Source organism: Piliocolobus tephrosceles, chromosome 13 (genome assembly GCF_002776525.5).
Source record: "Piliocolobus tephrosceles isolate RC106 chromosome 13, ASM277652v3, whole genome shotgun sequence".
Lineage (NCBI taxonomy): Eukaryota > Metazoa > Chordata > Mammalia > Primates > Cercopithecidae > Piliocolobus > Piliocolobus tephrosceles.
This window is the reverse complement of record NC_045446.1, coordinates 8,095,868-8,117,955: the sequence shown is the minus strand read 5'-3', so window position 1 is coordinate 8,117,955 and position 22,088 is coordinate 8,095,868. Positions and strand designations below refer to the sequence as shown.

The 22,088-nt window shown below is 51.3% G+C and overlaps 4 protein-coding genes across 9 annotated transcripts in view; 2 read left to right on the top strand and 2 right to left on the bottom strand.

Annotated features, from left to right (window-relative positions):
• LOC111533669 (pyruvate carboxylase, mitochondrial-like) overlaps positions 1-22,088 on the bottom strand; it is a 1,148,173-nt gene that overhangs the window by 206,199 nt on the left and 919,886 nt on the right. The gene's annotated exons all lie outside the window — the stretch shown is intronic.
• Positions 6,050-9,281, bottom strand: EIF1AD (eukaryotic translation initiation factor 1A domain containing). 6 transcript variants are annotated; one of them, XM_023186264.1, is made up of 6 exons: positions 9,147-9,281; positions 7,924-8,126; positions 7,680-7,788; positions 7,190-7,298; positions 6,974-7,021; positions 6,050-6,368 (listed from the first exon to the last, which is right to left on the bottom strand). In XM_023186264.1, exons 2-6 carry the CDS (start codon positions 8,008-8,010, stop codon positions 6,224-6,226), a joined length of 498 nt encoding a protein of 165 aa, XP_023042032.1. In that variant the 5' UTR covers positions 8,011-8,126; positions 9,147-9,281; the 3' UTR covers positions 6,050-6,223. The 6 variants fall into 6 exon arrangements, with proteins under 6 accessions (XP_023042032.1, XP_023042031.1, XP_023042030.1 ...); XM_023186263.1 differs by having other exon boundaries at positions 7,924-8,102; XM_023186262.2 differs by having other exon boundaries at positions 9,017-9,261.
• Positions 9,367-11,261, top strand: BANF1 (BAF nuclear assembly factor 1). The gene is made up of 4 exons (XM_023186268.1): positions 9,367-9,501; positions 9,575-9,683; positions 10,350-10,488; positions 10,736-11,261. The coding sequence occupies exons 3-4, from the start codon at positions 10,366-10,368 to the stop codon at positions 10,880-10,882; spliced, it is 270 nt and encodes an 89-aa protein (XP_023042036.1). The 5' UTR covers positions 9,367-9,501; positions 9,575-9,683; positions 10,350-10,365; the 3' UTR covers positions 10,883-11,261.
• CST6 (cystatin E/M) lies at positions 18,645-20,637 on the top strand. The gene is made up of 3 exons (XM_023186376.2): positions 18,645-19,441; positions 19,958-20,083; positions 20,449-20,637. Exons 1-3 carry the CDS (start codon positions 19,187-19,189, stop codon positions 20,530-20,532), a joined length of 465 nt encoding a protein of 154 aa, XP_023042144.1. The 5' UTR covers positions 18,645-19,186; the 3' UTR covers positions 20,533-20,637.

The following is a 22,088-nucleotide window of genomic DNA, read 5'->3' as shown; positions in this document are numbered from 1 at the left end:
AAGACTCCGTCTCAGAAACAAAACAAAACAAAAGAAAGGAGAAAGAAAAAGAACTATAGGATAAACCCAGAGGGATTGGTTTGTTTCCCATTGGTTATGACAGAAAAACAAAAACAAACAAAAAACAAAGGGAGTATAAGTGGGAAATATGGTAAGAGCAGCAATTAATGAAATACCAATGACAAAGAATGACAACAAAAAGCTGGTGCTTAGAAAAGACTAATAATGACCTTCTGCCAAGATTGACCGGGTATAACAGAGAGAAAGCACAAATAAACAATATTACATATAAAAAGGGGGACATAACTTTGGATACAGCCAAGATTACAAACATAAGGCAATCATACAAATAACTCTGTACCAGTAAATTTGAAGCCATAGCAAACATGAGAAAATATGGGGGCTGAGTGCGGTGGCTCATGCCTGTAATGCCAGCAATTTGGGAGGCTGAGGTGGACAGATCACCTGAGATCGGGAGTTTGAGACCAGCCTGGCCAACATGGTGAAACCCTGTCTCTACTAAAAATACAAAAATGAGCCGGGCATGGTGGCGCACACCTGTAATCCCAGCTGTTCGGGAGGCTGAGGCATGAGAATCACTTGAACCTGGGAGGCGGAGGTTTCAGTGAGCAGAGATGGTGCCCCTCCACTCCAGCCTGGGTGACAGAGCAAGATCCTGTCTCAAAAATAAATAAATAAATAATATAAAAATTTTTTCCTTGAAAAGATGACTGAAGAACAGAACACCTGAGTAATCTATCACCACTGACAATTTAGTTTCAACCTACCTGCCCACTCACCTAAAAAAAAAACACCAGGCATGGTTGGTTTTACAGCAAGCTTTACCAAAAATTTTAGAAATGCAAAATTCCAATCTTATACAAACTCTCGTAATGAAAATAAAGGGAAAACACTTTTCAACTTATTTTATGAAGCTGGTATAACCTTGATACAAAACAAAGGGTGGGGGCACTACAGAAAAGAAAAAGCTTAAACCATTTCACCTATACACCTGGATGCCAAAATACCAGAGAACCAAATCCGGCAGTATAATAACAAATCCATCATGACTATCTTCTTCCAGGAATGCAAGGATATTTTAACGTGCGAAATTGATGATATTCCACCACATTTACAGATTAGAGGAGGAAATCCATGTGGTGAGCTCAGATTGCCATCTGTGCTCCTTGGCACACACATAGGGGTGGCTGGGTGGCAAGGGAGGAAAGTGCACTGGGCCACACGGGGAAGCCGTGGTGGAAATGACCTGGCTGTAGAGGTTAGTCCTGAAGTGACAGAGGTGCGGAGTCTGAAGGGCCACAAAGTCTCAAGCATAACTGCAAGAGAAGCCAGTAAGTACTATTAGGCAGCCAGTCACAGGGACTGGCCATGACATCGGGACAAGGGGCTCTTAACGTCAGATCTCAGCTCACTCTGGGAGATCGACTCATACATGGTTGGATCCCACCATTCCGTTGGGAGAACAGAGGTAGAATTCAGCTTCAGAGAATGACACAGGAAAGTATCATGCAGAATACAAGGACCCTGCCTCCATCAGGACCCTTAGTTACAGCCCATAGAAGCTGAATGGCTGGTAAGAGATGAAGAAGTGGAAACAAAAAGGTTTTAGGGGGAAAAGAAAGATGTTACTAGGTGGATCACAGTATCACTGAGAGAGCTGAAGAAAAACATAAGACCAAGCTTACAGATACAAGGCCAAAAAAAAAAAAACACACACACAAAGTGGGCAACAGAGGACTATTTAGAGGAAAACGTATAGCCCTGAATATATTAGAAAACAAATTGAAATTAAGTTAGCTAAGCACACATCTCAAGAATCCAGAATGAGCAAACAAACTCAAAGAAACGAAGGAAAAGGCCAGTAAGGAAGACCTCTTGCAAAGCTAGCCAAATAAAACACAAAATATAAACATGTGTTTCTTGATTTCACCTGCCCTCATCCCTTGCCCCACTTTTTCTGGTAAAAGAACCTCTCTATTCCATGGGAAACATATAAGAATTACTTGTGGCTCATCCTGCCCCACCCCAGTCCTCCACACCCTCCTACCCCCAGCCCTGGCTGCAGTGACTGCTCCAGCACAGCAAGTGACCTGAGGAAGACCCACTGCTCTTCACTGAAATACAGGGATCCTCAAGAAGGATCTCTGTGTATAAACTCAAGCTTCATACAGAAAACATCTGTAAGAGGGAAAGACATTGATCAGCTGGGAGCAGAGATGACAGAGATAAATGAGAGAGCCTGAGGAATCGTGCTGCTGGCATTGGCTTACCCTGTCCGAAGCGTGCCACTCAGAGACTTCAGGTCAACGAGCCTTGTTTACTTCTAATTTAAGTTCAATTTTGTCATTTAGAAGAAAGTTCCATATAGGCCAGGCATGGTGCCTCACACCTGTAATCCCAGCACTTTGGGAGGCCAAGGGGGGCCAATCACCTGAGGTCAGGTGTTTGAGACTAGCCTGGTCAACATGGCGAAACCCCATCTCTACTAAAAATACAAAAATCAGCCGGGCATGGTGGTGGGCGCCTGTAATCCCAGCTACTCAGGAGGCGGAGACAGGAGAATCACTTGAACCCGGAATGTGGAGGTTGCAGTGAGCCGATACTACACCACTGCACTCCAGCCTGGACAACACGGCGAGACTCTGCCTCAAAAACAAAACAAACAAACAAAAAAAGAAAGTTCCAAACAATACAAATATTATGCAAGACCTTTTGCCCAAAAAGTTTAAATATATATGAAATACGATCCTAGAATGATACGAATTATCAAAATTGACTCAAGGATAGAAAACTGTAGACAGAACACAACTGAATAAACTAAAAGGCAAAGATCAACCCCTGAAAAAAGTATCCAGCACAGATGTTTTTGTAAACAAGTTCTACAAAACGATGAAGAAACAAATGCCTGGTCTATAAACAATTCAAGCCTGAAGAAAAAGACGTCTCCAAACTCATTTGCAAGGCTACCATAAAGCTAATACCGAAATAGAACAGGAAGGTCATTTTTTAAAACAAGGGAGGGGACTGGCCCAGGGACAGAGACAAAAACTCCCAAGTAAATAAGTAACATACTGTAAAACTAAGCAAGGTTTATATCAGAATGCAAGGTGCGTTCAACATTAGGAAACCTATTACTGTAATTCAGTACAATCACACAATAAAATCTTTTGATTTGCTCCATAGACGTCAACATTCATCACTGTTAAACAAAAGGGAAGGGGAAAAAAAGAAAAAACCCAATAAGCTAGAACAGAAGAAAACATCTTCAGCCTAATGAAGATCATCTACTGGAAGCCCAGAGCAAGCGTCCTACCTCAGGACGCAACGTGAAAACCATTCCCACTGAGAAAGGGGCAATCAAGGGTGCCATGCAACATCACACTGGAGGTCCTGGCCTCCGAGATTCATGAGAAATAGACATGAGTGTAAAGGAGGAAATGAAACTGCCATTAGTGGGATACCATTTGGCTATCTAGAAAGCCACAAGATCAACTGAAGAACTGCGCATTCAACAAGGTGGGCAACACAAAGAGGGACACACAGGTGGATGCCAGGGATGGGCAAAGGTGATTTCCACAGATCCTTCACTACCAGTAACTAGGACTTTCATAAAACTCCAAAGACTAAATCAAATTGGAAGTAAAAGCCCATCTGAAGATCACACCACCTTACCAAAGAACATACCTCATTTCTGGATAGGAAGATGAAAAACTGTTAATTTTTCTACAATATTTATTTAAAAATAAAATAAAAAATAGGGCCGGGAACGGTGATTCATGCCTGTTATCCCAGCACTTTGGGACACCAAGGTGGGCGGATCACGAGGTCAGGAGATCGAGACCATCCTGGTTAACACAGTGAAACTCCATCTCTATTAAAAAAATACAAAAAATTAGCCAGGCGTGATGGTGGGCGCCCGTAGTCCCAGCTACTTGGGTGGCTGAGGCAGGAGAAGGGCACGAACCTGGGAGGCAGAGCTTGCAGTGAGCCGAGATTGCGCCACTGCACTCCAGCCTGGGTGACAGAGCAAGACTCTGTCTCAAAAAAGATATTTCCAGTGAGCAAAGAATGAACCATCCAAGAAATAGTATAGGGACAAGTGACTTTCCCTTTAGAAGTTTGCTACCTCTCAGAAAAAACAACTTCAGATGAATTATAGATACACACACATACATATCTTTAACCCATGTCTTCTATTTTTTGTATATATATCTATATATTTTATACATGTATATTCATACATATATACAGATGTATATATGTTTAAAGCCACACTATAAGAGGAAGTAAATGAGAAACAGATAAATGAAGTGATACCTGGAAGACGTGGGAATCAGTACAGGTTTTCACGCCTGTTTCTGAAATGGGAGATTCTACAGCACGCTTGGCACTAACACATCATATCCAGTAGACAGGACGGCCAAAAACACAAAACAAAAAAACAAAAGAATCAAACACCCAAACCCAAACAGAACAAAACCCAACAACACATATACCCGACCAAAGTCTTTAAGAAAGCAAAAGAGGCCGGGCACAGTGGCTCACACCTGTAACTTCAGCACTCTAGGCGGCCGAGGTGGGTAGACCACTTGAGGTCAGGAGTTCAAGACCAGCCTGGCCAACATGGCAAAATCTTGTCTCTACTGAAAATACAAAAATTAGCCAGGCACGGCGGCACGCACCTGTAATCCCAGCAGTTTGGGAGGCTGAAGCAGGAGGCTCACTTAAGGTCAGGAGTTTGAGACCAGCCTGGGCAACATGGCAAAACCCCACCTCTCCGAAAAATACAAAACGTTAGCCAGGTGTGGTGGTGCACGCCTATAGTCCAAGCTACTTGGGAGGCTGAGGCAGGAGAATTACTTGAACCCGGTAGGTGAAGGTTACAGTGAGCGGAGACTACACCACTGCACTCCAGTGAGCAACACAGGTAGAATCTGTCTCAAAAAAAAAGGGGGGGGGGGGGCTTTGAAGCACAAGAAGTAAGGTTTAAGTCCCACTGGCTTACAACGGGAAGGTATGTGAGCACATCTGCAGAGGTGGTAACGGGGAGGCAGGTGTTCCCTCTGATAGCTGCTGTTTCTTAATGAGGCATGGGTTGTGGTAACTACCACAAGAAGGGGGAATTGATAGATAAGACAGAAGTTTCGAAATAGACATCCCAGAGTAGATCCACTGGGCAGTGCTTAGTGTCCATCTGAGGTTTGTAACGATAAACTTAAGGTACAACGGGTGGCCAGGCTGGCTGTTTTCTCACCTAATGACGGTGACTTGGGTTTGGGCAGAGGTGAATGACTGGGTTTACCCAGGGTTAGGGTTTTACTAGCTGAACAGAATGGAGGGAGACGGGGGTGTAGGGTGGACCATGGAACTGATGCTACGCAAGAGGGAAGTGAAGACAGAAGGTTAATCATGAGAATGTCAGGGCTGGTTAGAAGGATGAAGGGTGAGAGTGGAAAAGCAGCCTCCATTTAAAAGGTTACAAGACAATCAATGTCCTCAGGGAATAATCAAGTTTCAAATAAAGTCAGATGGCTGGACCATTCAAAACAAAGGTAAGGATAGAAAGATTTGCCAGCCACCTTCTGGAGGTGATGGATGGTGAAGAGTGGTGGGAGAGACGGGATGGCATGTGGGGACGGACACAGTGGCTGGAGGTGAGCACTCCCGTACGCAGGGTGACTAGAAAGGCGGGGAGAAGAGCACGAGGCACCATGGGCTCCTGAGCGTCTTAGAGGCAGGTGGGTGTTAGGTCCTAGGGCTGTCATCCTGAATGCTTGAATCGGTATGAACTGCAAGCAGGCAAGGAAGCAGGAGTGCTCCCAGCTGTTACACACATGCAAGGAGGCCCAGCGCAGGGCCTGGCACTTTCTAAGTGCCCAGTAAGAAAGAACAAACCACCTGGGAAAGTCTCCAGCCATTTCCCATTTCCTTCCCATTCAGCCCACCTAGTCACAAGGTCTCTACCAGGGAGCAGTTCTTCACTTCACCACAAGTCTCCGTCCCCCGAGAGAGCCACTCAGACACCAGAACAAGCTACCAACCCACCAGGGGTTTAATTCTCCTAATCAAAACATCAGTTCAGAGAGGGGCCCTGCTTTGTCCTCACCCAGGGGTGAAGATCTGCAGAGCACCCTGGGAATGTCCAAGCCCAGAAGAGCAAGGGGCCAGTCCCTGAGCAAGTAGAAAAGTGGATCCTGGAGTCTCAGGCAGCCTCCTCCTCTTCGCTCTCCTCCTCACTCTCATGATACTGTCTGCGGTTTGTGTTAACAAACAGGTCAGAATCATCTTCTGAGCTGGACTCCTCTCCTGATAACTGTGGCTCACCTGGGAGTTCTGGTTGAGTTTGTCTGCACGAAGGGAAGAGAGCAGAGTTAGCCCAGCACCTTCTGAGAAAACCAGATCTACAATCAAGGAGTTCCAAAAAAAGGAGGATCATCCGGCCCAGCAGTCAGGGCCCTACAGCACCCTTTAAAGACTAAAACAAGGGACAGAGGCAGAGCAAACAGTGGGGAAACTTGGCCAGAGAAACAGGCTAAAGACTGACCCCACTCCCCAAACGTGTGCCACAGCCATTTGTTTCAGTCAGGAATGATTCTATGACCACCAACTAACGCTTAATGAACCTGCATCACACACCAGATGCTGCACTAAGCAATTTTACAAGCCATCCACTTCTTTAATCCTCACAACACTCCCATTTTATATATAAGGAAAATAGAGTTTGAAGGAATTAAATGACGTGCTTAAAGTCATTCAGCTTTAAGTGGCAAAGTCAGGATTTTAACCCAGAGAATCTGACCTTCAAGCCACATTCATAACTATGTACCACATACGTAGGAGCTCTCAACAGATACCCTATGTAAGGAGGAAAAAAGGCTCTATTTTTCCCTCAAGGCACCAAAGCATGAACCCCTCATTTTCCATGTGCCCCACCGCAAGGCTTGTTCCTCACCTGTTCCTGTTGTTGTGTTTCTCAGCCACTTCAGAGAAGGCCTCAGGCCTATGCCAAGAGATGAGCAAAGTCAGGGAGGACAAATCAATTTCTCACAAAAGAGCTGTTTCCAGCTGTCTCTGCCTGGGATGCCATGACCTTCCCTCCCCTAATTCCCAAGCTAGGAAGGCAATGCCTTCAGAAGCCAGAGAGTCAGTGATCAAGGGGACCACCTACCAAAAGCCCTCCTTCTGCAGGGAGCGCACGTGGTCCTTGCAGAGCACAAACGAGATCTCAGCCTTCACCTTTTCTCCCTCTTCAATGGGGTCAACAATGAGAAAGTCCCCTGTAGGTAAGAAGAGAAAAGGCAAAGTCAGGCCTGCCTGCAATAAGGAAAGCCAAAGCCATAGGAAGTGATTCTATCTCCTACAGAGGGCTGCCTCTCTCACCTCCCTTTTTCTTTTTTTTTTTTTTTGAGACAGGGTCTTGCTCTGTTGCCCAGGCTGGAATGCAATAGCATGATCAGAGGTGACTGCAGCCTCCACCTCCCAGGCTCAAGTGATTCTCAGACCTCAGCCTCCCGAGTAGCTGGGATCACAGGCACGTGCCCAACTAATTTTTTACTTTTTGTAGAGACAAGGTCTCATTATGCTGCCCAGGATGGTCTCAAGCGATCCTCCCACCTCAGCCTCTCAAAGTGCTGGGATTACAGGAGTGATCCTCTCACCTCTCTTGATCCAGATGTTCTTGCGGTATTTGGAGGGCATGCTCACCAGGAAGCGCTGCCCTTGGGCTGTCTCCACCTCATGCAGATTGTTCCCTGGGGTCCTGAGTACCTGGTTCAGGAGAGACCAAGAATCAGTCTCATCGGTCAAACACTCTCTCAGCCACGCGCACCCTGCCACCACCCCAGGAGCCCTCCAGGGCTGGAGGGGTGGGGAGCAGAGCAGCTTGTGCCCAAAGCCACTCACCCTGACAATCTGCTGCTGGTCGGAGGGCACGATGTGCTCCCCCAGCACCTCCTTCACCACATGCTTCCTCTTGGTGGCCTGAGACATGCTGAAGTTGTCCCAGAGTGGTTAGGAATGAAGAGGCTGTCAACTCCTCCTCCTGAGTTCCTTGGATGGCAGGCTCAGAACCCAGGACTGTTCTGAAGATGGGGAGGGGCCTTTTACTGAGGGGTGACACGGTGTCTTGGTTAAGAACATGGGCTCTGAAGTCTAACTGCCTGGATTCAAATCCTACCTTCGTGTATTTCCTAACTATTCAACTTCTCTAGGTCCCAGAAAAATAACAGCTAACACAGCACTGTTACAGAATGGGACAATACAGTGCATGTCATGTAAAAGTAACTCCGGCAGGGAGCAGTGGCTCACGCCTGTAATCCCAGCACTTTGGGAGGCCGAGGCGGGCGAATCATGAGGTCAAGAGATCCAAACCATCCTAACACAGTGAAACCCCGTCTCCACTAAAAATACAAAAAATTAGCCGGGCGTGGTGGCGGGCGCCTGTAGTCCCAGCTACTTGGGAGGCTGAGGCAGGAGAATGGCGTGAACCCGGGAGGCGGAGCTTAGAGTGAGCCGAGATCGTGCCACTGCACTCCAGCCTGGGCGACAGAGTGAGACTCCGTCTCAAAAAAAAAAAAAAAGTAACTCCTACAATCTTACGTGCTGGTGTAATATAAAACTATAGGCATGTTCCAGGAAATCATCCTGGCAACCTCTCTGGAAGGAGTTTGGAATAAATCATATCTTTCTCAACACGCTTGTACACCCCAAGTCTGGCATAGTCACACAACAGAGAAGTTCAGTCTGGCAACACACTACAGCCGGAGACAAATTAGGTGGCCACCGTGATGGTCCAAGCCAGGAACTAGTTAATTAAAGGTTGAGGTGAGCAGGCTCGTCTGCGACATCTGCATTTTTCTGACTTGCGTACTTAGAAGACGAGGGCCAGTACCCTTAAGACTGATGGTTTCCGAAGGAAACACTGTCATCTCTAGTTGCCATTCTCCTTCCTCCTCCCTGTCTATCCCGGAGAAAAGACCCTCAGAGAAACACCCACACTCAGTCTCTGGCCCTGGGCTCCCAGGAACGCTGCCGGAGCAACCCCGCTGTCCAGGCTGGACGCTGAGAGAGGATCGTCCACGACTCACTTCAAGGCTGAGCCAAGAAAACACAGTAAAGGAACTTGCCGGCGGCCGCGACGGTAGCGTCACCTTGAAATCAGGTCTCCAGCGTTCCCAGTTCCCATCAGTCCCACTGCGAGGAGTGCGACGTGAGTCTGAGTCAGATCCCTCCGAAAACCGTCTTCCGGCGCTGTCTCAGAGGCCTCCCGGCCACCCGTCCCCTCCCTTGTCCGTCTTCTAACTCTTCCCCACGCCAGGTCGGTCAAGCCTAAGTACTTGAGTTCCGGGTCCGGGCAGCACAGAAAGGAAGTTCTCTCCCTGGAGGCCTCTCTCCCTCAGAACTGCTCGAGGAGCGAGACCTTAGAAGACAGGGCTTCCCGCGAAGAAGCGGAAAGGAGCGCCTACTAAGGACGCCGTCGAGGTCCGTGGCTCCTCAACTCTATAGCTCTAACTGGCTAGAAGGGCCCAACGTGGAAAGTTTTTTTTTTTTAAAGGCGGCTGAGGCGACCCGGAAGCGGAAGTGGAAGAAAGTTCTAGTGGCTTGACGTATCCGCGGGAGCGGTAGGGTGGCGGGAGGAACCGTTACGGGAACTGAAGCTGCCGGTGAGCGCGAGCCGCGGAGCAGGGCCCTGGCTGGAGGCCAGAGGGATTGCGGGGAGAAGGGGAGGAGAGGGGCCGCAGGCGCTGTGGCGGGCCCTGGGGGAGACCTTGGCCGCGCTGCGGGGAGGGGGCGGGGTGCGGCGCGTGGAAGCCGGGCCGCGGGAGGGGGCGGGTCGCGGCTGCGCGCGGTGGGGGCGGAGCTGGGGTGCGGCGTGAACCCCGTGGGCGCGTAGCGGGTGTTCGCAGCGCTCGGTGTGCGCTTCGCCCTGTAGGTAGAGAGACCCTTTGGTTAGCTTTCCACGCTAAGTGGCTGTTCCAGGCAGTCAGTGCCTTCTTGGCTCCGCCAAGGTCACAGAGGGAGTGACAGCTTCCGGGCAGTCCTGGCTACTGCCTCTGGGAATCTTCCCACTGCCCCGCTTGCGCCACCTGTTAGGCAAGATCGTTTTTTCTCTGGGGCAAGATCAAAATCCAGGTCCTGCAGGAAGAAACTCCTTTTCAGAATAGTAGGGAAGAGTCTCCCTGGATCTCAGTTTTCTCCTTTCAGGATGAGGGGGATGGAGCAAGCCATCGTAACCCCTGGCTTGGCTGCCTCTTACTGTGAGATTGCTAATGGGCTCTTAGGAGTTCCAGGTCTTCAGCCCTAATCTGCCTTTCTTTTGGGATTCCTAGATTAAGCCTGATCAAGATGACAACCTCCCAAAAGCACCGAGACTTCGTGGCAGAGCCCATGGGGGAGAAGCCAGTGGGGAGCCTGGCTGGGATTGGTGAAGTCCTGGGCAAGAAGCTGGAGGAGAGGGGCTTTGACAAGGTGTGGGGTGGCCGCCTGTACCTGGTGCAGGCGGGGGTGGGAGGGAAGTGAGTCCATCTGCTAGGGGGTGGACAGTGGGGTATAATCTGAAGAGGCTGCCAGAGCCTGGGCACCTGGTGGAGAGGAGACGGGGGCAAAACCCACGCTGCTTCTTGGGCTTGTGTACTCTGAATGGCACAGGAATGGCCGCCTTGCTCTTATCCCTCACTGAACACTGAGCAGCACACCCTTTTCCCCTGTTTTGCAGGCCTATGTTGTCCTTGGCCAGTTTCTGGTGCTAAAGAAAGATGAAGACCTCTTCCGGGAATGGCTGAAGGACACGTGTGGCGCCAACGCCAAGCAGTCCCGGGACTGCTTCGGATGCCTGCGAGAGTGGTGCGACGCCTTCTTGTGATCCTCTCTGGGAAGCTCCCAATCCCCAGCCCTCATCCAGAGTTTGCAGCCGAGTAGGGACTCCTCCCCTGCCCTCTACGAAGGAAAAGATGATTGCTGTTGTCGTACTCGCCTCCGACGTACTCCAGGGTCTTCTGGGAGTTTTCTCCCCTAACCATTTCAACTTTTTTGGATTCTCGCTCTTGCATGCCTTCCCCGCCCTTTTTCCCTTGCCAGTTCCCTGGTGACAGTTACCAGCTTTCCTGAATGGAGTCCTGGCCCCGTCCCTCACCCCCGACCCTCACTTTCAGTCCGTTTGATACCATTTGGCTCATTTTTGGGCAGAACAGTCACTGTCCTTGTAAAGTTTTTTAGATCAATAAAGTCAGTGGCTTTCATGACTGGGCTTTGTGCACTGAAAAGCAAGTGGGCTGGGAGTTGCCTCTCCTCTAGGGACGGACCATGTCTCTCTCACTCCTTATCAGTAGAGACCGAAACTGGCAGCTTCCCTTCCACTCCCAGAGGGCAGTCACCCTAGCCATGTAGGCCTCAGGCAGGTGACTTGTGTCTCAATCTCCGAGCGATGTGGGAGAGGGTGTGGGTGGATCTTTTCCTGGGAGCCAGATGGACTGTGCTCCAGCTGTCAGTTAAGTCAACAGCTGGGCTAGGCAGCACCTGATGGAAAAGTCAGTGGGAGTCAGAGGTACCAGACAGGGTGGGCCAGATGTGGGTGAGAGTTCACCTGCCAGTCATCATATCATCTGCTCTCCTGGCCTCGGCAAGGGTGGGCAGGGCGCTTGCCATCTTCCGTGATGTCTTAGGTAGGAGAAGGAGCACAGGCATCACAGCTGAAAGGATGTGAGGGGAGTACACCTCAGTACATTTTAGTCCTGTTCTTTTTGTTTACTGTTTAACTTAATAGAGACGGCCCTTCTGTGTTGCCCAGGCTGGCCTCAAGCGATCCTTAAGCCTCCCTAAGCGCTATGACTATAGGTGTGAGCCACCATGCGCGGCCAGCCCTATTATGTCTTGAACACTTAGTAAGAACCAGACTTGAAGCTAAAAATCTTTGCAAACATTTTTTTCTTTCACAATAATTATTTTCTCTTTTACAGGTGAGGAAACTTGAGGCTCAGAGAGGCTAATTTGCCTGTGAACTTGCTCCTGGGAAGTAGCCAGACTGGAACTCAGAACTAGCTTGGAAATGCATGGACCGGGCCATGTGTTCCTTGGTCATGTGGCTTATCCTCTCTGAGTCTCAGTTTTCCCACTTGGAAAATGAGGTGGTTGTAGGGAAAGGATATTTGCAGCAGTATAAACAACAAAGGAGTATTTCCGTAGCACAAATACAACTGCAATCAAGAAAAAGGTGGACTGGCTGGGCGTGATGGCTCACGTCTGTAATCCCAACACTTTCAGAGGCCGAGGTGGGTGGGTCACCTGAGGTCAGGAGTTCAAGACCAGCCTGGCCAACATGATGAAACCCCATCTCAACCAAAAATACACAAAATTAGCCGGGTGTGGTGGTGCATGTCTGTAATCCCAGCTACTCAGGAGGCTAAGGCAGGAGAATCGAATTTGCAAGGCAGAGGTTGCAGTCAGCCAAGATCATGCCATTGTACTTGACAAGGCAGGGTGACAAGAATTAAACTCTGTCTCAAAAAAAAAAAAAAGAAAAAAGAAAAAACAGCACAACAGAAAAATAGGTAGAAGACCTAAGATAGCCACAGAGGAAGGTTCCCTCCCAGTAAATAAGCACAGGAAAGGTGCTCCATATTGCTAGTAATAAGACATCACATGCCATTAACACCCATCTGACTTGCAAACACTTTTAAGTTGGACAATACCAAGTATTGATGAGATAGTGAAGCAACAGGAACTGATACCCAGCTGGTGGGAGTATAAATTGGTCTAAACAATTTGGGAAGACAGTTGGGTGTTATTTAGTAAAACTGACACACCCTGTGACCAAGCAGTTCCGCTCTCAGGACTGTGCCTTGAAGAAAGTCCCCAACACCTGCAGCAGGACCGAGATGAGTTCACAGCTGCAACGTTGGGAGCAACAGTGGCCGCTGTCAATGCTAGAGTAGATCAATCCACATTCGTGCCACCCACCGGGCACTGAACAGAGGTGAACATGAACAAACGATAGCTGTGAACAACACAAATCTCAATAGCAAATGAAGCCAAACAAATTCGTAGGAATTCCTACATAGATGGTAAAACTAGAAGGAAAACAAAGGAAATGATTATGGTAGATGGTAAAGGAAAAAGTCTACAGTGATTATCTTTGGGGGAGGATGTGGAAGAGCTCAAGGGTAGGCTTGGCCTGCCCTGACCTGTGTTTCTGGCCTGTGGGGCGGTGGTACAGGCATTGACCAAAAGAGTGTGTTCTGCACCCTTTTCTGTGTATTAGCTATACCTCAGAACAATAAAAATATAAAAGGAAAACCAAAAATAAAGCCCTGAGGCTGGAACGACCATGTGATAGGTCAGAAACTAAATTGTTATTTGTAGGGATGAGAGTTCTGGGCAAGGCTGGGACTGGGAAGTGCGAGTAGCCCAGCCTAAAAGGGACACTGGGTGGCTGCAGCAGGGCCTAGCATGTGCTTCCTGCTGCTTCCTGGGAGGCTGCTGGTCTGAGGCCTGGCTGAGGTCATGAGGGCTCTCTCTTGAGTTTCATACTGTTTCTGATGTCTTCCCGGGTAAGTCCCCTCAGCCTTGACCCTCATGCTATGATGCTGTCGAGGCCTGGTGTGCTTAGGTGGGGACTTTGTAGGGCCCTGGCCTCACCCACACCTCGGCCCTGATGCTGCCAGATTGTTGCTGGTGCTCTGTGAGGTCATGGAGACTCCCTCCTCCTCCACGAAGCCCTTGCCTGGGCTCCTGCCCACACTGGCCTCCTGATTTGGCCTCGCCTGACTCTGGCACTGGGAGCCTGCTGGAAGCCTGCGGCTCATGCTGTCTGCTTTATTGTCATCTGCCTTTCCCAGCTCACCCACAGGCTTTGCCTTAGAAGGGGCTTGAACCTGCCTTCTCTCCTGTCCCTTGGGGTGCAGGCAGTGCATACACCAGGTGGCAGACCACAAACCCTTTATCAGGACTCCATATGGCATCCCACACAAGTTCTTGGCTCTGTCCTGGGACGGCAGTAGACAAAGGGTATCCAGAATGTACCTTGTGACAGTGTGGCTTCTCAGATCCAGCCCGACTCAGCCAGCAGGACAAAGGGACCACAGCTTGGAATACTGGTGCAGAAAGCAGACCTGGTGGTGAGGGGTGGGAGTCAGGTTGTCTAAGTGTCAGCCCGTGGTGCCCAACAGGACATGCCTGGCCATCCGCTAGCCTGGGACATGGGTGGGCCCGGAAATCAGCAAATACTGACCCCGTGCCCCCATGCCCTCACACCCAGCCAGAGCGTGACACCCCTCAGCCGATCTAGTCATGAGTGCTCAGAGCCCGCCTAGAACCTGGTGTGAACACAGCCCATGCACTCTGGGGTCCCGAAGGGCTCCTGCTGCCCCCAGAAAGGAAGTAAGGGGAGGCTACCTGGACCACCACAAGTCCTGCCCCACGGGAGCCTGCTGAGCATGGAAGGCTCCCAGCAGGTGCTTGTGACGGCTGATCCGCTTCCAGGCTGGCCCCTCCCTGCAGGGACCAGGGCTCTTTCCTGTCACTCCCAACCTTGACTGGTGGCAGCCTTGAAGAGCCAGCCAGGCCCGATTCTGGGCCTTTGCTCCCCATGCAATCTGGAGCAAGTTGCTTCACTCCCCTGAGCTACAGCCTCCTTGCCAGCTGGTGCAGGGTTGTGACGATTCAACCAGTGAATCAGCAGCGCTTAGGAGCGCGTCTCCCCAGAGGGGAGCTTTAATCCCTGTTGGATTACAGGTTTCCTTGCCGAAAGATCTCCTTTTCAGGATATGGGACTGCAGAGCCCTGGGGGAGGGCAACATCCTCTGCCCAACTGAAGGTTCAAGGAAGAGGGTTCTGGGAGAAGCACCAAGGCCTTGGAGGGCCTGATCCCAGAGGGAAGGAGATGTCAAGAACCTGCCCTGGTCATCTCTACCCATCAGGCCAGGGGCAAGCGAGGGGTGCTTTGGACAACCTGGGTTGGGATGTCTGGGCCACCGCAAAACTGGAGGCTGTGCCCTGTGGTCAGTACATTTGACCGACCTCAAGCTCACGTTTGGCCCAAACCTCCTGGAAGCCAGAGTGGTCCAGACAGGATGGAGTCAGGCTCCGGGAAAGTCTGCTCAGGGACACCCCACCTGCAAGAAACAACCCCTACACCATGCACAGTAGCCCTCATACCCCTGTAGAGCAGCCAAGGACTCATGCACCAGAACCCACCACTATTTCCCCTTTGACCTCCCATTTCCTCCTTGTAGGAAGAGGTAATAATCATTGCCTCTGCAGCTGCTATGGGAAAGAAAGAACATATATTGAATCCCTGGTGCAAGGCCTGGCACACAGCAAGAGCTCTTATCATTGTTAACCCCACCCCCCACCTTTTCTCACCAAGATACCAATTCCAGCTGTGTGACCTTATACAAGTGTCCCGACCTCTCTGATTAACTTTTTCATCTGCAAAGTGAGGATAACGTGTACTCCCTCAGGGTGCTTGTGAGAATTAGTGGGTGAAAAGTGCTCAGAAATTGCTAGGTTGTACTGCAAAAGAGTCCTTGGCATCAGCACAAAGCAGTGGCAGGTGGGGTGAGTGCCCTTGGTGAGTCGAGTCGCAGACAGGCCTTGGCTAGTTTTTGAGAGCGTGTTGGAGGTACCTGTGGCTATGGCTAAGCTCCAAGTGATGAGCCGGCAGGCCTAGGGGAGCTGCCTCTCCCACTTCGCCCCTGTGGCACAATCCTGGGCCTCTTCCTCTACCCCTCCCAGGCTCTCAGCTCAGAGTCCTGGCCAGGCGTCATCCTTCTGATCAACTCAAGCTTGGCCAGCACTTCCACAAACTGGAGTCTGTCCCTTTAAGCCAGACACCTGAGGCCGCTAGGAACTTGTGACGGTTGTTTGGAATCCCAGGAAGATGGCAGAGTTGGTTTTCCACAGCTGGGCTGAGGAAGTGAGGCAGGTAGCAGGCTGGCAGCTGCCCTGGGCAGAGTGACTGCTCTGGTCTAGGTCTCTGTGTGGGAAATCACTTCCTTTTGTGGTCCTGGAATTCTAAGGCCCAGAATCAGGAAGGGAGGGTGACACACTGGATGCCTATACACAATATCCATCAGAGTGAGGGCTGCCAGCTGCTCTTTACGTACTGTGACCTAGCACCTCTTCCAAGCCCCAGTGAAGCCCCTGGAGGCTCTAAGCACTGCAAGATCTTAGTGGCCCAGGGACAATAAGCCTCTGCCCTCCAGCAACATGGAATTACAAGTACAAACTACAGTGAACTCTAAAATGCAGACAAATAATTCCAGCAAGGCCTGCCTGTAATCCCAGCGCTTTGGGAACCTGAGGTGGGAGGATCTCGTGATTTCTTGAGGCCAGGCATTCGAGACCCACCTGGGCACTACAGTGAGACCCCCATCTCTACAAAAAAATTTAAGAATTAGCCAGGTGTGAAAAAAATTAACCAGGTATAGGGGCATGCACCTGTGGTTCCAGCTACTTGGGAGGCTGAGATGGGAGGATTGCTTGAAGCCAGGAAGTTGAGGTATAGTGAGCTATGATAGTGCCACTACACTCTAGCCTGGCTGACAGAGCTCTGTCACACATACAAAAATTTTTTTTCAACAAAATCCAGACTTTTCCTGCGTTGACTACTTCAATGCTGCTTTTCATCTGGTTTTTTTTTGTTTTGTTTTGTTTTGTTTTTTGAGACAGAGTCTTGCTCTGTCACCCAGGTGGAGTGCAGTGGCACTATCACTGCTCACTGCAGCCTCAACCTCCCAGACTCTAGTAATCCTCCCACCTCAGCCTCCCGAGTAGCTGGGACCACAGGCGTGCACCACCATGCACAGCTAATTTATTTTAGATTTTTTGGTAGAGATGAGGGCTCACTATGTTGCCCAGGCTAGTCTCAAACTCCTGGCCTCAAGTGATCCTCCTGCTTCCGACTCCCAAAGTCCTGGGATTACAGGTGTGAGCTACCGTGTGATTAATAGATCACCACGTGATTAACAGATCACCACCCTGATCTATTAATTATTGGAGTCTTTTTTTTTAAGATGGAGTCTTGCTCTGTCACCCGGTCTGGAGTGCAGTGGCGTGGTCTCAGCTCATTGCAACCTCTGCCTCCCGGGTTCAAGTGATTCACCCACCTCAGCCTCCCAAGTAGCTGGGACTACAGGTGTGCACCACCACACCCAACTAATTTTTGTATTTTTAGTACAGATGGGGTGTTGGGAGCCAAAAAGGCCAAAGAGATCGTGACCAACTCGGCATTCCACTGAAGGCTATATGATCAAATAGCAAACTGTTTATCACGAATGCAGGGTGTGGGCACACTCCCACTGCCCTGCCACCAAAAGGTTTGCTGAGGGCCTCACTCCCTTGTGCTGTGCTCCTTCAAGTTATCTACTGAGAAAATTAGCGCCTATTGTTCAAAGGATGCAGTCTCGCAAGCCTGCTATGGGCCAAATGGCTGACTGACAACTACCTGACATACCCGACAAACATCCCCCCTTTCTCGCTATCTCTTTTGCCTAATAAATACAGAGGGCTGGGTAAAGCTCAGGGCCCTTGTCCACTAGAGGCAAGGTGCCCCCTGACCACTTCTTCCAAATAATACTCTTTTGTCTCTTGTCTTTTATTCCCACGTTTGCCTGGCTTTGTTCAGTCCCCCAGGTCCCTGCGGGCTACAATGGGGTTTCACCATGTTGGCCAGGCTAGTCTCGAACTCCTGTCCTCAAATGATCTGCCCACTTTGGCCTCCCAAAGTGCTGGGATTACAGGCATGAGCTACCGTGCCTGGCAATTATTGGAGTCTTTAAAACTTTAAAAACACAGTCATGGGCCTTGTTTGCTGGTACCTCCAGGACATGCTCACTGTATCTACAGGAGAGCCAGATTTGAAACATCACTATCAGAACAAACTTAGGAGATAAGGTGTCTTTCAGACGAGGACACAGAGGCTCTGTCTGGGAGGCTGAGGGACTTGCCCAAAGCCATGCGGTCAGTAAGATGGCAGACCTGACATGACTGACACCCCCTCCTTCTGGGCAGTTTGTGTCCTTTGGGCTCAGTCTGGTTTAAGATCACAGATTTGACTTAGACTGCCAGCACACCGAAACCAGGGTCACCATTTATTTTCCACCAGTGTCTCTGGGCAAATCCATTTTCCCTTCTCTGTAAAGTGGAGACTTTTTTTTTTTTTTTTTTTGAGACAGAGTCTCTCTCTCTGTCACCCAGGCTAGAGCGCAGCGGCGCCCTCTTGGCTCACTGCAACCTCCACCTCCCAGGTTCAAGCAATTCTCCTGCCTCAGCCTTCTGAGTAGCTGGGATTACAGGTGTGCACCTCCACGCCCGGCTAATTTTTGTACTTTTAGTAGAGAGGGGGTTTTACCATGTTGGCCAGACTGGTCTTGAACTCCTGACCTCAAGTGATCTGCCTGCCCCAGCCTCCCAAAGTGCTGGGATTACAAGCGTGAGCCCTCACACTTGGCCCTCTTTTTTTTTTTTGAATCAGCATCTAGCTCTGTCGCCCAGGCTGGAGTGCAGTGGTGAGATTGCAACTCACTGCAGCCTTGAACTCCCTGGCTCAAGTAGTCCTCCCACCTCGGACTCTCAAAGTGCTGGAATTACAAGCATGCCTAGGCGCCTGGCCAGGTGGAAACATTAGTCACTCGTGCTCCAGGAAGGTTGTCAGGCAGCGCTGAGCAGTAATACGTCCTACTCACCTGCTGTTTATGCCAGGCCTCTTCTAAGAACTTTACCTGTTTCAGCTCACTGAATCCTCACAACACCCATTGTACAGAAGAGGAAACTGAGGCAGCGAGTGGTTAAGTGACTTCTCCGAGGTCACACAGCTAGGAAATAGTGGCAACAGTAAGAGCCCATGAAGAGCTGCGGTTGGTAGTTCATTCTGAATAGCCCTCCCCTGAACCGTCCCTTTACTGGCACTTGTTGCTGGGGTCCTTCGTTGTCCTCTCCCTCCCTGGGCCAGGTGTGTCCTGGAGGGCAGGGAAGCGTCTTGGCACGCGGGTGCGCGCCGCCCCCTCGACCTCCTGGGCTCCCTGAACCTCGCAGGACCCCGGAAACCGGCAACTTCGAGCCCCGCCCCAACTCCGGGCCGCGGGGGCGCACCGCGGGCGTTGGGTGGGGCGGCCCAGCAAGTAAAAGCTGAGCGGCCACGGGCTCGGCACTCACGGCTCTGGTGGTTCCGATGGCACTGACGGCCATGGCGCGTTCGAGCCTCCCGCTGGCGCTGGGCCTGACCCTGGTCGCATTCTGCCTCCTGGCGCTGCCCGGCGAGGCCCGGGCCCGGCCGCAGGAGCGCATGGTCGGAGAACGCCAGGACCTGTCGCCCGACGACCCGCAGGTGCAGAAGGCGGCGCAGGCGGCCGTGGCCAGTTACAACATGGGCAGCAACAGCCTCTACTACTTCCGAGACACGCACATCATCAAGGCTCAGAGCCAGGTGCGGCGGGCGGGGTGCTGGCAGGGGATACTGGCCCAGGCGGGGGAGGCTACAGGCGCTGCCTGGGCTTGCATGGAGGGGGCCCGAAAGCGCTACCGGGATATTTTCATGCAATATTTAAAAAATCGAATTAATGCCAAAACTCCGCAATGGGCAACCGTCTAAATTTCAAGGAAAGACATCATTCAATCCTGTATTGCACTACCTGCCTTCCTGGCCTGCCTGGTCCTAGTCTCTGCCCTGATGGGGGAGAAGGCAGGCAGATGGGGACAGTGGGCAGTTCCCCAGGTGGGGCATGTCTGATGTCTGCCCAGGCTGCTGGTGGGGCTCAGCCTCCAGGCCTCTCCACCCTCCACACCCACCAGAACTTCCACCACCTGCGACCCCAGGTCTGAATCATCCCTTCCCCCTCTCTCCCCACCTGAGTGCCTGGGCGCAACAGGAGAATATGCTGGGAGGTGAGAAGTGAGGATCAAGGCTTAAGACCCCCGACCTGCCCCTACCCTATGTCCCCAGCTGGTGGCCGGCATCAAGTACTTCCTGACGATGGAGATGGGGAGCACAGACTGCCGCAAGACCAGGGTCGCTGGAGACCACGTCGACCTCACCACCTGCCCCCTGGCGGCAGAGGCGCAGCAGGAGGTAACAGCTGGGCTCCTCCAGCCCCAGCCCTCCCCAGAGCCTCAGGCACTCAGGTCCTCCAGCCTGAACTGGTTTGGCTGGACATGCAGATGTCTAGATGTCTGGCTGAACCTGTCGGCCTTCTGGATGAGTCAGCCTCTGGGCCAAGATGGGGTGCAGAAAGGAAGCTGGGGCTTCCTCGGGGAATGGGGAAGTTGGCTACCAAGATCTGGCATCTAGTCCCGGCCATGTGGCTTGACATCCGTTGGGTCAGTGATTGCCCTTCTCTTGCCCTGGACTGGCCTGGCAGGCAGAGGGCTGGCTATTGGGAGGAGACAGGTCGAGGCTGGGCTCACCCCTCCTTCTCCCCTATATTCTCTGTACAGAAGCTGCGCTGTGACTTTGAGGTCCTTGTGGTTCCCTGGCAGAACTCCTCTCAGCTCCTAAAGCACAACTGTGTGCAGGTGTGATAAGTCCCTGAGGGCGAAGGTCATTCGGTTTGGGGCCACGGTGGAGGGTACTTCAGGTCCATGGGCCATATCTGTCACAATAAATGGCCAGTGCTGCTTCTTGCATTGGTTTCTTCTCAGTGCTTCACTTCCGCCCCCATCCCCCCCCCCCACTTCTGGCAGCTCCCAGCTCCCCCGCCCAAGCTGAGAGGTCACCCTGCCACCTGCAGCAGAGCTGCTGCTGTCCCAGCCCAGACAGTGCTGAAGGTGCAGGGCTGAGCCTCCAAATGTGGAGCCCCCCAAACACCCCAGCATCACAGGCATAGAAGAACAAACCTTGGAGCCCCCACACACAGCCAGAGACTCCCGATATTCTCAGAGGTAAGGGGTGGGGGCAGACTCACAGAGCGGGGGCGATGCCCTGAGATAAGAACAGGGCCGGCTGCCTGGGAGCACTCCGAGGAGGAGTCTGTGCTCTGCTCCTGCTCAGTCCCAGGAGGAGCTCATGGGTGGCATGTGGGGCTTCAAGCAGGCAGGGTCCTCACCCAGTACGCTGAGCTCCCAGCCTGTAAGATTCCTCCCCCTGGCCGGGCGCGGTGGCGCAAGCCTGTAATCCCAGCACTTTGGGAGGCCGAGACGGGCGGATCACGAGGTCAGGAGATCGAGACCATCCTGACTAACCCAGTGAAACCCTGTCTCTACTTAAAAAAATACAAAAAACTAGCCGGGCGTGGTGGTGGGCGCCTGTAGTCCCAGCTACTCGGGAGGCTGAGGCAGGAGAATGGCGTAAACCCGGAAGACGGAGCTTGCAGTGAGCTGAGATCTGGCCACTGCACTCCAGGCTGGGCTACAGAGCCAGACTCCATCTCAAAAAAAAAAAAAAAAAAAAAAAAAAAAAAAGATTCCTCCCCCTGCATATGGCCCAATGATGGCAGAGTCCCTGCAGGCCAAGAGACTATGAGGGCTAGGACAGTGCTTCTCAGTCCAGGCTGTGGGCTCCATACCACAAGGACGCCTCTCATGCCTTGCCCTGGGCAAGATGCCTGAAAGGGGCTAGACTGGGAGCCCTAGAGGAACAGAGCTTGTCTGCCGCCCACAAGAGGGGTGAGGGGACAGATTCAATGTAATGTCATTTAAAGAAAACAGCATTGTGGCTGGGTGCAGTGGCTCATGCCTGTAATCCCAGCACTTTGGGAGGCTGAGGCGGGTGGATCACCTGAGGTCAGGGGTTCAAGACCAGCCTGGCCAACACGGTGAAACCTTGTCTTAACTAAGAATACAAAAATTATCTGGGTGTGGTGGCGGGCCCCTATAATCTCAGCTATTCGGGAGGCTGAGGCAGGAGAATCTCTTGGATCCAGAAGGCAGAGGTTGCAGGGAGCCGAGATTGCGCCACTGCACTCCAGTCTGGGAGACAGAGCAAGACTCCATCTCAAAACAGAAAGCGGCATTGCAACATTTGCACACCTGAATTTGTGCCTGCAATTCATACTCCCCCATACATATACACACGCACACACCCAAAGCACAACACACCAGACATACACACACAGACACCCACAGCATACACTCAGATG

Bases quoted from the DNA above. Each gene is read 5' to 3' on its own strand.
- EIF1AD (XM_023186264.1), bottom strand. From the start codon at position 8,010: ATGTCTCAGGCCACCAAGAGGAAGCATGTGGTGAAGGAGGTGCTGGGG. The intron at 7,789-7,923 runs GTGAGTGGCTTT...CTCCTGAACCAG, and splicing joins ACCAGCAGCAGATTGTCAGG to GTACTCAGGACCCCAGGGAA. The intron at 7,299-7,679 runs GTGAGAGGATCA...TCTTACCTACAG, and splicing joins GAACATCTGGATCAAGAGAG to GGGACTTTCTCATTGTTGAC.
- BANF1 (XM_023186268.1), top strand. From the start codon at position 10,366: ATGACAACCTCCCAAAAGCACCGAGACTTCGTGGCAGAGCCCATGGGG. The intron at 10,489-10,735 runs GTGTGGGGTGGC...CCTGTTTTGCAG, and splicing joins AGGAGAGGGGCTTTGACAAG to GCCTATGTTGTCCTTGGCCA.
- CST6 (XM_023186376.2), top strand. From the start codon at position 19,187: ATGGCACTGACGGCCATGGCGCGTTCGAGCCTCCCGCTGGCGCTGGGC. The intron at 19,442-19,957 runs GTGCGGCGGGCG...CTATGTCCCCAG, and splicing joins TCATCAAGGCTCAGAGCCAG to CTGGTGGCCGGCATCAAGTA. The intron at 20,084-20,448 runs GTAACAGCTGGG...TTCTCTGTACAG, and splicing joins CGGCAGAGGCGCAGCAGGAG to AAGCTGCGCTGTGACTTTGA.